We start from the raw sequence: 16385 nt of genomic DNA, 5'->3' as shown, positions 1-16385 counted from the left end.
TGTTGGTTGCTGGAATGAATGACAATGTTGGTAGTAGGTGCGAATGTTGGTTGATAAGTTTCCTAATGTTTATGGCAATGTTGGTTAGGTTAAGTTAGGTCAGAAATGGTGGTTGCTGATGTAAATTACAATGTTGGTTGATATATGTATCTAATCTTGGTCGAAATATTGGTTGGGCCAAGTTAACTTTAGAGATTTTGGTTGCTTATCTGAATTACAATGGTGGTAGTCAGATGTTGGTTGATAATTCATGTAGGGTTGGTTAAGTTAGAGATGTTGGTTGATCAATTAATTAATGTTTGTGGCTATGGTGGATAGAATTGATTAGGCCAGCAATGGTGGTTGTTGCTTTGAATGACAATGTTGGTTGATCCCTCTCCTAATTGCGATGGTGGTTAGGCAGATGTTGGTTGTTGCTTTAGTTGCTGGTAAGAATTGCAATGTTGGTTGATTATATATACTGAATGGTCATATAGATGGTGGTTATGCAAATGTTGGTTGTTTCTTTAGCTACTGGCAAGGACTTCAGTGTTGGTGGACAGGAATGTTGGTTGTCTTAAAGTTGGTTGGTCACCTTTCCTAATGTTTATGTTGATGGTGGTTAGGTTAAAAGTATTGGTTGCTGTTAGAGATGGCAATGTTGGTAGTTGTGGTTATGTTGATTGGTTGATACTTGAATGTTGGTTGTGATTGTTGTTGTGGTATTTTTTTTTGTCTCTCTCTCTCTCTCTCTCTCTCTCTCTCTCTCTCTCTCTCTAACAAGTGAGAGAGTGAGGGAGACAGAAGAGATGGGTCCCTTTAAATTCTCTCTCTCTCTCTCTCTCTCTCTCTCTCTCTCTCTCTCTCTCTCTCTCTCTCTCTCTCTCCTCCTCCTCCTCCTCCTCCTCCTCCTCCTCCTACCAACCTACCTACCTACCTTCCTTCCTTCCTACCTAAACCACTAATTCTAATGAGAGAGAGAGAGAGAGAGAGAGAGAGAGAGAGAGAGAGAGAGAGAGAGAGAGAGAGAGAGAGAGAGTGCAGTAAGCAGCAGCAGGAGGAGGAGGAGGAGGGCAACCATGTGACATCAGAAATCAATAGTCTTCCTCCTCTTCCTCCTTCTCCTCCTCCTCTTCGTTTTTTATTTTTTTTCCTCCACCTCCTCTTCCTCCTCCTCCTCCTCCTCCTACATCACCATTTTGCACATTTCATACGGCCTCTCTCTCTCTCTCTCTCTCTCTCTCTCTCTCTCTCTCGGGCTTTGGGGGCCACTGATATTGATTTTCTCTCTCTCTCTCTCTCTCTCTCTCTCTCTCTCTCTCTCTCTCTTGTCTGTGGTAGAGAGGTAGGAAGGAGAGGAGGAGGCGGTGGAGGAGGAGGAGGAGGAGGAGGAGGGGGCGTGGGAGGAGGAGGAGGGTGAAGAGGAAGAGGAATTTAAAGTTGCTATGTTTAAATCTCTCTCTCTCTCTCTCTCTCTCTCTCTCTCTCTCTCTCTCTCTCTCTCTCTCTCTCTCTTTGATAGAGAGAGAGAGAGAGAGAGAGAGAGAGAGAGAGAGAGAGAGAGAGAGAGAGAGAGAGAGAATGTGAGGTAGGTGAAGGGAGAGAAAGAAAGTGGAGGAAAGGGAAGAAGCGTCCTTGGTTAGAGAGAGAGAGAGAGAGAGAGAGAGAGAGAGAGAGAGAGCGAGAGAATCTTATGCCAGGCTTCTTGTGGACCCCTCCTATCGATTCTCTCTCTCTCTCTCTCTCTCTCTTGCCTCTGCCCGGATGTCGCCAGTTTAAGCATCTATGAACGCATTTTCTGACGTCACGGGGCTACGCGGAACGCCATTGGTCGATTTCTGTAGCGTCATGGCCCTCCTCGATCCCTATTGGCTGGCCGCTGTGTTTACCTGTGACGTCACAGCTGTCCGCGTCCCTGATTGGTCCAGCCCCTCTGTTTACACTCACGTCACCGATATCACGAGTTTTCATTGGCTGCTTGACGTAAGCCTGTGTTTTTTGGGTATATGGAGGAGGGGGGAGGGGGTGGTAGAGAGAGAGAGAGAGAGAGAGAGAGAGAGAGAGAGAGAGAGAGAGAGCACAGTAACAAGAATATTGATAGCACACAGCAAGAGAGAGAGAGAGAGAGAGAGAGAGAGAGAGAGAGAGAGAGAGAGAGAGAGAGAGAGATACCGATATAGATAGATAGATAGATAGATAGATAGATAGATAGATAGATTTAGGTCACGAGTTAACAGACAGACAGACAGACAAACCTGCTGATATAAATAGTATTGATTTCTCTCTCTCTCTCTCTCTCTCTCTCTCTCTCTCTCTCTCTCTCTCTCCATCTGTCTTGCTCTACTTCACTCTCACACTTGCTTCCTCACTTTCACTCTCTCTCTCTCTCTCTCTCTCTCTCTCTCTCTCTCTCTCTCTCTCTCTCTCTGTTATGATGGATTGCAGAGAAATGAGAGTATACGAAAATAAAGGAGGAGGAAGAAGAAGAAGAGGAAGAAGGAACATACAAAAAAAAAGGGAGATGGAGATTAGGAAGAGGAGGAGGAGGAGGAGGAAGAAGAGGAAGAAAATATAGAACAGACGAAAGAAGAGGAGGAGGAAGAAGAAGAAGAGGAGGAAGAAGGAAGAACATACAAAAAAGGGAGATGGAGATTAGGTAGAGGAGGAGGAGGAGGAAGAAGAGGAAGAAAATATAGAACAGACGAAAGAAGAGGAAGAGGAAGAAAGGAGCAAATAATGGAAATTGGATATAATGAGGAAGAGGAACGAGGAGGAGGAGGAGGAGGAAGATGAAAGAGAGGAACAATGAGGAGGACGAAAAGGGAAGAGGAGGAGGAGGAGGAGGAAGAAGAGGGACGAGGAGGAGGAGGAGGAGGAGGAAGATGAGTAGTAGTAGGAGGAGGAAGAAGAGGAAGATTCACTTTAATAACATAAGGAAGATGCTCTCTCTCTCTCTCTCTCTCTCTCTCTCTCTCTCTCTCTCTCTCTCTCTCTCTCTCATTTCCTTTGTTAGATTGTTTGTTTATTTATTTACTTCTTTTGGAGGTATTTGTTTATCCAGGAGAGAGAGAGAGAGAGAGAGAGAGAGAGAGAGAGAGAGAGGGCCTGTAAAGTTGGACATTTGCCAACTCTAGATCATTGCTCTCTCTCTCTCTCTCTCTCTCTCTCTCTCTCTCTCTCTCTCTCTCTCAGTGCCATACATATACAGACCGTTGCGTTCCTGCGAGAGAGAGAGAGAGAGAGAGAGAGAGAGAGAGAGAGAGAGAGAGAGAGAGAGAGAGAGAGAGACCAGCATTCAATCTCGTACGCAAATTCTCATGCAACTCTTTATCAATCATTATCTCTATTCCTATCATTATTTGCATACCCTCACATCTAATTACCGTTCTCAGGTGTGATTAGGAAGGTGGTAACATATAGTTAACACTAATTAATGATGTGGTAATGCTTGATTAGTAAAGGTATTCCATGTCTATTTAAATATATAACACATGTACCTATATTTTATTTATGTCGTTATTTTCTTTATTTTTCATTTTTTTTTTTACCTTGAACTGCTTCCTTGATTAATCTTTCTATGCTAATACAGAAAATAACATTGGTCTTGAAATGCCAACACTACCATTCCTTGACCTAACCTAATTCACATGGTTATATCTTGAATTAATTAAGCTTTTCTTCATTAACCTGTACCTCATCACGAACATAACATACCTTGAACTGCTTCCTTTACTAATCTTTCTATGCTAATACAGAAAATAACATTGGTCTTGAAATGGCAACACTACCATTCCTTGACCTAACCTAATTCACATGGTTATATCTTGAATTAATTAAGCTTTTCTTCATTAACCTGTACCTCATCACGAACATAACATACCTTGAACTGCTTCCTTTACTAATCTTTCTTTGCTAATACAGAAAATAACATTGGTCTTGAAATAGCAACACGACCATTCCCTTAGACCTAACCTAATTCACATGGTAATATTTTGAATTAATTAAGCTTTTCTTCATTAACCTGTACCTCATCACGAACATAACATACCTTGAACTGCTTCCTTTACTAATCTTTCTATGCTAATACAGAAAATAACATTGATCTTGAAATGCCAACACGACCATTCCCTTAGACCTAACCTAATTCACATGGTAATATCTTGAATTAATTAAGCTTTTCTTCATTAACCTGTACCTCATCACGAACATAACATACCTTGAACTACTTCCTTGATTAATAACATTGATCTTGAAACGGCAACACGACCATTCCCTTAGACCTAACCTAATTCACATGGTAATATCTTGAATTAATTAAGCTTTTCCATCATTAATCTCTACCTAATCACAAACATAACATTACCTTGAACTGCTTTCTTGTACTGTATTATTGCTATGCTAATACAAAAACAACAACAATAACAAAAAAAAAACATTGACCACGAGATAGCAACATGGCCGACCATTTCATTAAATCTAACCAAATTCACGTGTCAGTATTTTTGAAGTAATTAAGCGTTTCCATCATTAACTTCTACCTAATCACCCTTCATTTATAACTTGTTGGTGGTAGAAATATATTTGATTCTATCCTAAACTAACTATCCTAAGCTTATCCAATGTATCTCAACCTTTCACAAAACAGTTGCCATATTCTGCATTTTTTATTAGCCTATTCATGGTTATATTGTGAAGTAATTAGGCGTTTCTTCATTAACTTCTACCTAATCACCCTTCATTTATAACTTATTGGTGGGAGAAATATATTTGATTCTATCCTAAACTAACTATCCTAAGCTTATCCAACGTATCTCAGCCTTTCACTAAACAGTTGCCATATTCTGCATTTTTTTATTAGCTTATTCATGGTCATATTGTGAAGTAATTAGGCTTTTCCTCATTAACTTCTACCTAATCACCCTTCATTTATAACTTATTGGTGGGAGAAATATATTTGATTCTATCCTAAACTAACTATCCTAAGCTTATCCAACGTATCTGAACCTTTCACAAAACAGTTGCCATATTCTGCATTTTTTATTAGCCTATTCATGGTCATATTGTTAAGTAATTAAGCGTTTTTTCCATTAACTTCTACCTAATCACCCTTCATTTATAACTTATTGGTGGTAGAAATATATTTGATTATATCCTAAACTAACTATCCTAAGCTTATCCAACGTATCTCAGCCTTTCATAAAACAGTTGCCATATTCTGCATTTTTTTATTAGCCTATTCATGGTCATATTGTGAAGTAATTAAGCGTTTTTTCATTAACTTCTACCTAATCACCCTTCATTTATAACTTATTGGTGGTAGAATATATTTGATTTTATCCTAAACTAACTATCCTAAGCTTATCCAACGTATCTCAGCCTTTCATAAAACAGTTGCCATATTCTGCATTTTTTTATTAGCCTATTCATGGTCATATTGTGAAGTAATTAAGCGTTTTTTCATTAACTTCTACCTAATCACCCATCATTTATAACTTATTGGTGGTAGAAATATATTTGATTCTATCCTAAACTAACTATCCTAAGCTTATCCAACGTATCTGAACTTATCATAAAAGTTGTCAAATTCTGCACTTTTTATTGACCTAATTCACGTGGCAATATTTTGAAGTAATTAAGCGTTTCCATTATTAGCTTCTATCTCATCACCCTTCATTTTTAACTTACTGGTGGTAGAAATATACTTGCTTCTCTTCTATCCGTTAAATAAGAATATAACTAAACTAACGTAACCTAATCAAAATCAGTTACCATGTCCTTCATTTTTTAATCATCTTTTAATCGTGATATCGTGTTTTAATGCTATTCCATCATTGACTTCTACCTAATTATCCTTCATTTGAAACTTAATAATCATGAAAATATACTTGGTTCTTTTCCTATTCCTCTGTAAGTTAAAATATGGCTCAGCTAACATATCATAGCCTAACATTATTCTGCATTGTTTTGATCTGTCTCTCCAACGGGATCACTAAACCATCATAACTACTTACTAATTTCTACTTAATCACTCTTCATTTATATCATATTATAAGGAAAATGTACTTTATCCTCTCCAAACCAACGGATTCTAACATATCTTCAAACAGTTGCCGTATTCTGCACTGTTTTGATCAGTCACTCCAACGGGATCACTAAATCATTCCAACGTCTATTACTGTTATTGTCCGAGTCTTGAACGGGGTCACCAAACCATTCCTCCCGCTGTTGCCGCTGTTATTGTCAGTCGCTCTAACGGGACTCCTAAACCATTACCTGTGTTATTGTCGGTTTGTCAGTCTCTTCAACGGGGTGCCAAAACTGTTTCTTGGCTTACTACAATTACATGACTCTCCCTTACTCTCCTACTTTCTCAGCTTTGCCTACTCTTACTTATTCTTACTCTAGTGGTCTTACTCATTGTAGATTGCTGTTTCTTACCATATCTTGTTTTCTATCACCATTTCATGATTTCAAAAGCATGCGTAGGAGAGAGAGCAGTGACGTCAGTTGAACGGAAAGAATGACAAACAACCTGGGAAATGGCATTGGTCAGGACACGTATGTAGGAGGGAGAAAGAGAGAAGGTCAGGGCACATGTGTAGGAGAGAGAGATAAGGTCACGACACATATGTAGAGAGAGAGAGGACAGCAGGTGGGTGAAAGAGCTTATGATAAGGGCGTAAGAGAATGGCGTAGGCAGTGAGAGCTTGTTGATGTTGTTTTCTTCTTCTTTGTCTGGATTTTGTTGTTATTGTTGATGTTGATGAAGTAAGATAATGAGGAAGAGTAAGAGAAAGGAGGAGAGTTAAGAGGAGTAACTTGAGTAAGGAAGGGAAATAAAGAGGAGGAGGAAGAGAAAAGAAGAGAGTGAAGAGGAGAAATAGGAGGAAAGAGGAGAAGGAGAAGGAGGATGAAGAGGAAGGAGAAAGAACAGACGAAGGAAGAGGAGGAAAGCATGGAGGGGGTGGAGGTGGAGGTGGAGTTTAGAGTATCATTATTATTATTGTTCTTAATATTTTTCCAGATGCATAAAAAAAAAAAAAAACATTGTAATTGTTTTATTTGTGCTATTATCTCCCTCCTTTTTGTTCTTCATATCTACATCATCTACCTCTTCATGTTCTACCTCTAATTGTTGTTTCATTTGTATTAGTCTACTTCTTCATATCTTCATCATTAAATGTTCTTGTTCTTCTTCTTCTTGTTATTTTCATCATTATTTTTTCTTGTTACAGGTGGGTGTGTGAGGACATCCCGGAGCTCAAGCGGGCCATGGAGGTTAACATACTCTCAGACTACGACACAAGGAGGTATGTATTTAGAAGAAGTGTGTTTCCATGTGTAAGATACGTGGTGCCATCTTATGTATACGTGAGACACAATAACTGACTCATACATACATGCATTCATTCATTCATACCTCCATAGGGTTTGTATATGTATTCCTATGTATACTATTTTTTCTCTACCTCAGTATTTGTATAGAATTAAACACATTAAGTTATACCTACATACCTGCATAGGATTTGTATACTTACTTAAGTGTTCCTATGCATACCTTTTATCTATCATAGCTATATTCAAAGTCAGTGTATATATGAGACAAGAGGTAGTTATACATATTACCTCATACATACATGCACATACATTCATTGGGTTCCTATTTGCTTCAATGTATACTTTTTTTATTTTGTCTGCCACAGTTTTTTCAGACAGTGTATGTATACCGTAAAATATATGTTCAAAGTTCACACACATATGTAGATTAAGTGTGTGTGTGTGTATACGTTCCTAGCTGCAAATTACAACTATATACATAGATACATACATAGCGTACAGGCATACATAAGAACTAGTGCGTGTTAATCCATATGTTCTTACCTAGCTAACTAACCCCTATTTTCAATCTGCACTTCCTCTAACTGTGTATATCTAAATCTTTCCCCCCTATCTCCGTTACAGTTATGAGAGTACACGTTGTATGTATAAAATAATGAATAACAGCTTAACATAGAGTTAGTGTGTGTTAGTGAGTGTGTTCCTATCTAGCTAAGTAACCTCTATTTTCAATCCGTGCTTTATCAAACTTTATATCTAAATCTTTCCCCCCTATCTCCATTACAGTTATGAGAGCCTGTATAAAATAATGAATAACAGCTATACATACATACATAGTTAGTGTGTGTGTTAGTGAGTGTGTTCCTATCTAGCTAAGTAACCTCTATCTTCAAATCGAGCTTCATCCAACTAACATTTTACCCCTCTCTCTCTCTCCTTACAGTTATGAGAGTATGCGCCAGCTGTGTGACAAGTACAACCGTGCCATAGATTCCGTCCTGCAGCTGGTAAGTAGTCAGGTGTGTGTGTGTGTGTGTGTGTGTGTGTGTGTGTGTGTGTGTGTGTGTGTGTTAAAAGTTCATAAATTAATCAGCTGCTTGCATTCCTTTGTTCCTAGTCAGTCAGTCAGGTAGTCAGTCGGTAGGTCAGTCACGGAGAGAGAGAGAGAGAGAGAGAGAGAGAGAGAGAGAGAGAGAGAGAGAGAGAGAGAGAGAGAGAGAGAGAGAGAGAGAGAGAGAGAGAGTACTGCACCGTCATTGCATATCCTGGTTCTTGTGGGTGGAGAGAGAGAGAGAGAGAGAGAGAGAGAGAGAGAGAGAGAGAGAGAGAGAGAGAGGAGGGGGACAAGGTATTGATTTTCGACCACCACCACCACCACCACCACCACTACTGCCTCGAACACACACACACACACACACACACACACACAAACACACACACACAGGCACAGGCACACGCAGAGAGAGAGAGAGAGAGAGAGAGAGAGAGAGAGAGAGAGAGAGAGAGATTTACACCCCTCCCATATATCCACCATTTCCCTTCCTCGCCCATAGCCAATCACCTATCATAAATATTTACAACTCTTTATATTTCTCCACTGTTTTATATTTTTATTAGTTTAGTATCCCCTTTTTTTCATCCGTGGTCTCCCTTCCCCTTCCCTGACACGCTTACATGCATACACTCGTTGCTCTTGCATCCTCCTTACTCACATATATTTCTTCATGCATTTCCCGGTATTTAGTTTTTTTCTCTTGCTCATCCACTTTCTCCGTCATTTGTTTCTCGGTATTCACAGTTTTCCTTGTTTGAATAATGTTAAGGGGCTCTCACACATTCCCGGTCCCGGTCGCGACCGTCCCCGATGACTCCCGACAAGCCGGTCGCCGGTCGACCGACTGTAAGATCGGGGATTGTCGGCGGCAGACCGCCGGTCTACCGCCGGTCGACCCTGAGGACCGTAGACGCAGCCGACCACCGCCGGTCAACTTTAAAATTTTCTTAAGATATCGGCGATGCGCCCGGTCGACCGGCGGTGTCGAAAAATGTCGCCGGTCGACCGCCGACACCCACGGCAGACCGGCGGTAGACCGGGGGTGAACACCTGTGTCTAACCTGGGGATTAGCAAGGGAGGAAGGAGGAAGACGAGGAGGAACAGGTAGGAGCGAGGGATGAAGAGAGAGGGAGATGAGAGAACGGAGGAAGAGGATGGGTTGAGAGAGAAAAAAAAAAAAAATATATATATATATATATATATATATATATATATATATATATATATATATATATATATATATATATATATATATATATATATATATATATATATATATATATATATATATATATATATATATATATATATATATATATATATATATATATACACTGGGAAAAGAAAGAAAAATATAGTAAGTACTTTCGTATATTACAACTTCAGACTAAATTTAGTCTGTAGATGTAATATATATATATATATATATATATATATATATATATATATATATATATATATATATATATATATATATATATATATATAGAGAGAGAGAGAGAGAGAGAGAGAGAGAGAGAGAGAGAGAGAGAGAGAGAGAGAGATTTATGCACACGAATAAATTTAGGTATGAAGCAGTTTATTATAATTATAATAATTATAATTTCAGGAGTTCAATTTCGCGTTCACGAGAGCTGAGGAAAGCCATGGCGATGTCAAACTCACGAATGATCAAAACACCTGGACGGGCGTTTGTATAACCTTCCAGCTGGGTGTGGCAACGAAAGTGTTTGCTCGTCGATGTGCCGCAGGTCTGCCGCCGGTAGGCCGGCGGTCGACCGCCGGTAGGCCGGCGGTCGACCGCCGACTGACCTGCTGCAGTCGCCGGTCGGAGAAATCGAAAATCGTATATGGTCGCCGGTCTACCGCCGGTAAACCGCCGGATTACCGGCGGTAAGCCGTCGGTCTGGGATTACTGCCTATTTTGTCGGCGGTCAGGCCCCGATCGGCTTATCGGGAGTCATCGGGACGGTCGCGACCGAGACCGGGAATATGTGAGCCCCTTAAAAGATATCCGTATGCAAGGGAAAGTGGGCTGTGTCCGTGACGTCATCGCTAATCAGGCTCCTCATTGGTCAGTCGTCCACGCCCTCGACCAGTGGCACTCGTGCTTTGCGCCACGTCCATGGTGACGCGCGCATCAACGAACGTCATCCTTATTTTTGGTGCTTTGACTGACGTGCTTCCGAGAACGTCACTACTGCTGCTTTTATCGTTGATTAACACTTTCAACACTCCATTTACGAGAAGAGAAGGACAATTAAAGGAAATGAATGAGAGAAAGTCTAAAATAATTACTAACCTCATTCTTATTTTCCTGTTATTGTTGTTTTTATCATTATTTTAAATTTCAAACATAAATAAATATATAAATAGCATAGTCAACCGGAATGAATTAATGAGAGAAAGCATGAAATAATAATAATAATAGTAATAATAATAATTGCTTTAGGTCCGTTTCCCCCGCGTAGAGGAGGATGCGATGCGACGTTGCCACGCCTTTTGTTTACATGTATGGGTCAGGATGAAAATTGACGTATTTAGCCTGGATTCCACGCCCACTCTCCCCAATGGCGGCGGCGGCAACGGGGCGATACAATTTCGATATAATTACCATACTCTGATGATATAATTACCCGCCCGCGCGGTTAAATATGAGGGCGTTGGTGACGGTGGTGATGGTGGTGGTGTTGGTAGGGATGATGTGGCACCGTGGCCTTCAGCATACCCCGGGAACATGGAGGGGAATTTAAAGTCTCTCTCTCTCTCTCTCTCTCTCTCTCTCTCTCTCTCTGGGTTATTCCATTCATTCTTTTCCTTCTTTTTGTTGTTGTTGTTGTTGCCAAGGTTAGATTGTGGGGAAGACTATTATTATTATTATTATTATTATTATTATTATTATTATTATTATTATTATTATTATTATTATTATTACTACTACTACTACTACTACTACTACTACTACTACTACTACTACTACTACTACTACTACTACTACTACTACATTCCTTCTCTTCCTCCTCCTTACGTTACTCATTTCCTCCTCCTCCTCCTCCTCCTCCTCCTCTTCTTCTTCTTCTTCTGGGAATATTTTTTTTCCTTAATGGAACGACCTTGCGTGTATCATGACTCACGTACACACACACACACACACACACACACACACACACACAAACACACACCCACGTACACACATGCCAAGGGAGTGAGTGAGTGAATGGAAAGATGAGTAAACCGGAAAAGAGAGAGAGAGAGAGAGAGAGAGAGAGAGAGAGAGAGAGAGAGAGATAGTTATTATTTTTGTGATTATTTTTTCTTGATTTCCGTTCTCATTGTTTCTTCAGTTTCTCTCTCTCTCTCTCTCTCTCTCTCTCTCTCTACCTGACCTCACCACATCCTCCTTACGCCCCTCCCTTTCCTCCCCCTCCGTTAACTTTTTCTTCCTCCTCCTCCTCCTCCTCCTCCTCCTCCTCCTCCTCTATAACCATTCTTTCCTTCCTCAATATCTCGCCCCATACCCTAATACCCTCTCTCTCTCTCTCTCTCTCTCTCTCTCTCTCTCTCTCTCTCTCTCTCTCTCTCTCTCTCTCTCTCTTATCAATGGTATATTTATCTGACCTAATTTAAACCTTTCCTTATCTTCCCTTCCTTCCTCCTCCCCCCTTCTATACACCCCTCCCTCCCCCCCTGTAACTCCTCCCCATGTAATCTCCCCACTGCTAATCCCATCTCCCCTTATTACACCCTCTCCCTCCCCCCCTGAAACCCATGCTCTACCCCTTCCCCTGTCAATCTCCCTATTTATATATCCTCTCCCCTATGTAACCTCCCCCTCCCTGTCTCCTCCCCATTTTGTCTTCCCTCCCCCTGTCACCCCTGCTCACCTACTATAACCCCTGATATCCCCTTGCTAACCCCTCCCCTGCTTGTCCCACCCCTGTCACTCCTTGCTAACCTAACCGCCCCCTTCCCTCTCTCATCCCCGTTCACCCCTCCCCCCCTGCTAGCTCTCCCCCTTCTCCCCCCACAACCCCTGCTGACCTGCCTGCCTCCTAACCTAACCGCCCCTTCCCTCTCTCATCCCCGTTCACCTCCCCCTGCTAGCTCTCCCCTTCTCCCTCCCAACCCCTGCTGACCTGCCTGCCTCCTAACCTAACCGCCCCCTTTCCTCTCATCCCCGTTCACCCCTCCCCCCCTGCTAGCTCTCCCCCTTCTCCCCCCACAACCCCTGCTGACCTGCCTGCCTCCCCCGCAGGAGAAGGGCACCAGCCTGCCGGCCACACGCCTCAACAAGCGGCCGACGCGCGGCATGCTGAAGCACATCCTGACGCAGATCTACAACCATGCCGTGGTGGACCCCGAGAAGCTCAACCAGTACGAGCCCTTCTCCCCCGAGGTAGGCGCGGTGCTGGGGCGCCATGGGTCACCTGTTGCCTTGTAGGAGAGTGGGTGCTTGGGGTTACCTGCACAGGGTCACTGGTGCTCAGAACCAGGGATGGAGTGGACACAGGGGTTGTGTATTCCATTACGAATACTTCAAATTCCAACGAATACGAATTCGGAATACACTGAAATTGTTTCAATTCGAATACAAATACTTCTTGGAAGTATTCATGAACACTTTTCATTGTAAATTACCTTCGTGACGTCACTGTTCTAAAGTTACGCAACAGTGACATGACGTCGCGCTGCCGCAGTGCGCGAACGTGTTCCATACACGGCCACTACACGTCCGCCCAGGAGGCTGGAGCTGTCAGGAACAACGGCTGGTATTACTGATCATAAATTTTTCAGTATTCGTCAGTTTATTCGCAGAATGCGAATAATTTCCCCTTGTATTCGAATACGAATGAGAATACTTTGATTTCTATCAATAATTATCCCAATGCGAATACACCCAAATGCGGTATTCCAATGTATTCGAATACGAATATCGAATAAGAATACTCCATCCCTGCTCGACAGGTTTGGGGTTGTTACATGCACGCTTGGAACATGTTAGACACACACTACACAGTAGGTTAGAGGTTGCTTGTGTTAATGCGTAGGACAGGTTAGGGTACACACACACACACACACACACACACACACACAACGTGTTAGATACATGTACGCACTCCACAGTACTCAGGAGATAGGTTAAGGTTTCCTGCACAGATTGAATTGACACGGGACAGGATGGGAGTTAACACACACACACACACACACACACACACACACACACACACACACACACACACACCTTAGTACAGGTTGGGTCTTTATATAAAGGGCTACACTTGATACTTAGAATAGGTCAGGGGCTACGAGTATACATTTATTTGATATACTTAGGATAGATCAGGTACTATGTACACACACTCAAATAAGTATCGTTACACATTCAGCACGATACAAATTAACACCATGGACGAAGCCATTGATGACAGGCTACCCATGTCGGTATCAGTGCGTGTGTTGGGTGTGGCTTCACGCGCCTGAACCAAGTGAGCCGGACTCGTAAGTGAAGCAGTACGGTATAATTTGAGCTGGCACAGCGACGCTTCATGAAACACACAGCTGGAGGGAGTCTTGCTCGAAGTGACGTGATGTGTGTCGTGTGCAGCACTATAACATTGTCGTGTTTGGGTCATTGCTTTAACGCTTCACACACAAGCGAATACTTAAAATTTCGTCCATTTAGGAGACAGTAATTATGAACACCTTGTTAGATATTCGCTGTAGCAGCCTCGTATATACTACACATGGTTAGGAAAACTGCACAGGCATGGTTGCTTTTATTGTTTTAAAGTGCCTTTAGCATTGCAACTTGAAGTTATGTTTTGTTTTCAGATGCCCACAGCTTGTTCATGAGAAAAGACACGTCCCTGGAAGCATTAGTTCCAGGATGACACTTTATGAACTGGACTGTATCTGACATGCGTTGATGGTTGTTTTTGTCTTGGACATGAGGGAACACTTCTGCCCACCGCTGTTACGTGTATCATATGAACACTATTGTTTTATAATTTGTGAATGTAAAGCATTAACAAATGTCACTCAGATCACTCCGTTAATATGATGGTGATATCTGGTATCTCAGTGTCTCCCTCTCTATCCCTCCCTGACGGGGGTCCTGTCCTGCTCCCCCACAGAGCTGAGGTGGTGGGGGCGATCTCGCCGAGAGTACCGGGTTGCTCAGTGCGAACCCTCTGTAACGATGCCTGTTTGAGTGTGTGGACCTATACACTTACTACCTAGAACATGATATAACGTATTCACTTGAAGGTTAGAACACATTATGGGCAACATTTACATACAAATGCTATATATGCTTAGAATGTAAGGGGATACATACATAAACTTAATACTTGTTATGAGTAGATATACATACATACAGGTAATAGTTTTGTAGGCAGGTATACATACATACACTAATATGTTGTGGGTAGGCCTATATAACATACACTTGATGCAGGTTTCAGGCAGGTATACATGTACAGCACATGGTATGGGCAGCTCTCATGCATACTTTTAATACATGTTGTGAATAGGTGACACACACACTCAGCACACAATGTCACGGGTAGCTCACAGACATACACTTCAGACACAAGTTGTGGCAAGGTACACACACTCTATATTTGGGTAGCCACACTCCTACACTTGGTATGAATATTGAGGGCACCTGTATACACCTAGAACATATTGTAGGCAGCTATACCCACTGAATACATATTGTGGTCAGCTGTATAGACTTAGAACATATTGTGTGCAGCTGTATAGACTTAATACATATTATAGGAAGCACTTAATACATATTATGGGAAGCTATACACAGTGAATACATATTGTGGTCAGCTATACACAGTGAATACACATTGTGATGAGGTATACTTGTACAGTCCCAGCACGGTAGGCAGTTCTGAGCAGCAGGGTCAGAAGGTAACCTGAAGGGTGTCACTGTGGGGTGAGTCCTGTGCTTCTGTGTCCTAATGTACTAATAGTTGGTGGAGGTGCCATGCCTAGGCTGACTGGCTGTCTTCCTGCAGTCTGTGACTGGCTGTCATCCTACAGTCTCTGACTGCCTGTCTCCTAGCAGTGTCAAAGTGGGTAGTCTGTACAGTCTGTGCCGGCTGTGTGCTGCAGCCTCATAATGTTATACCACTCATCCGTGACCCCGCCCGCCCTGCCTGACCCGCCCCCCCTCCCCCAGGTGTACGGTGAGACCTCCTTTGAGCTGATCTGCCAGATGATCGACCAGATCCACATCACCGAGGATGACACCTTCGTGGACCTGGGCAGCGGCGTGGGCCAGGTGGTGCTGCAGGTGGCTGCCCTCACGCCCTGCAAGGTCTGCGTCGGCATTGAGAAGGCAGAGACACCGTGCAAGTGAGTGTGTGTGTGTGTGTGTGTGTGTGTGTGTGTGTGTGTGTCAGTGTGTGTTTGTGTGTGTGTGTGTGTGTGTGTGTGTCAGTCAGTTAGTAGATAATCAAAGTTCATCAATTAATCAGTTACTTAATTTTTGTTTCTAGTCAGTCAGTTGGTCAGAGAGAGAGAGAGACCACAAGATAACAAGCAACAACAACAACAAAAAAAAGAATCCTTCCATTCCCATTATTAAACACACACACACACACACACACACACACAACACCACCAGCCTTCCTTTCTCAACACCAGTCATCACCAATCATCACTCATTCCTTATCACCACCACACAAGCCCTGTCATCACCCTCCACCACCATCACTACCACCTCACCACTAACACCACCCATTTTTCAACACCATCTATTCTATACACCACTAATCTTCTCTCATCACCTATCACCACTTAACCTCACCACCACCACCACCACCACCATCACCACCAAACAGACTATTATCAAGACTTAACACATGTACCACTGCAATGTTTCACCACCAATTTCATCACCACTGAACCTCACCACCACCACCTATCATCACCATCACCTTCTTTCAACACCACCAAACAAACTCTATTATCAACACCACTACTCTCATCATCACC

At 42.3% G+C, this 16385-nt stretch overlaps 1 protein-coding gene across 2 annotated transcripts in view; it reads left to right on the top strand.

Annotated features, from left to right (window-relative positions):
- The window catches only part of LOC127006292 (uncharacterized), a 59117-nt gene that overhangs the window by 13051 nt on the left and 29681 nt on the right, over positions 1 to 16385 (top strand). For both annotated transcript variants that reach the window (XM_050876008.1, XM_050876007.1), the window contains exons 3-7: positions 7215 to 7289; positions 8261 to 8324; positions 12628 to 12768; positions 15404 to 15460; positions 15568 to 15743. In XM_050876008.1, the coding sequence (XP_050731965.1) occupies positions 7215 to 7289; positions 8261 to 8324; positions 12628 to 12768; positions 15404 to 15460; positions 15568 to 15743 (513 nt within the window). The remainder of the gene's footprint in view (positions 1 to 7214; positions 7290 to 8260; positions 8325 to 12627; positions 12769 to 15403; positions 15461 to 15567; positions 15744 to 16385) is intronic.

The sequence above is a fragment of the Eriocheir sinensis genome, chromosome 32 (assembly GCF_024679095.1).
Source record: "Eriocheir sinensis breed Jianghai 21 chromosome 32, ASM2467909v1, whole genome shotgun sequence".
Taxonomy (NCBI): domain Eukaryota; kingdom Metazoa; phylum Arthropoda; class Malacostraca; order Decapoda; family Varunidae; genus Eriocheir; species Eriocheir sinensis.
This window is presented reverse-complemented; position numbering and strand designations above follow the sequence as displayed.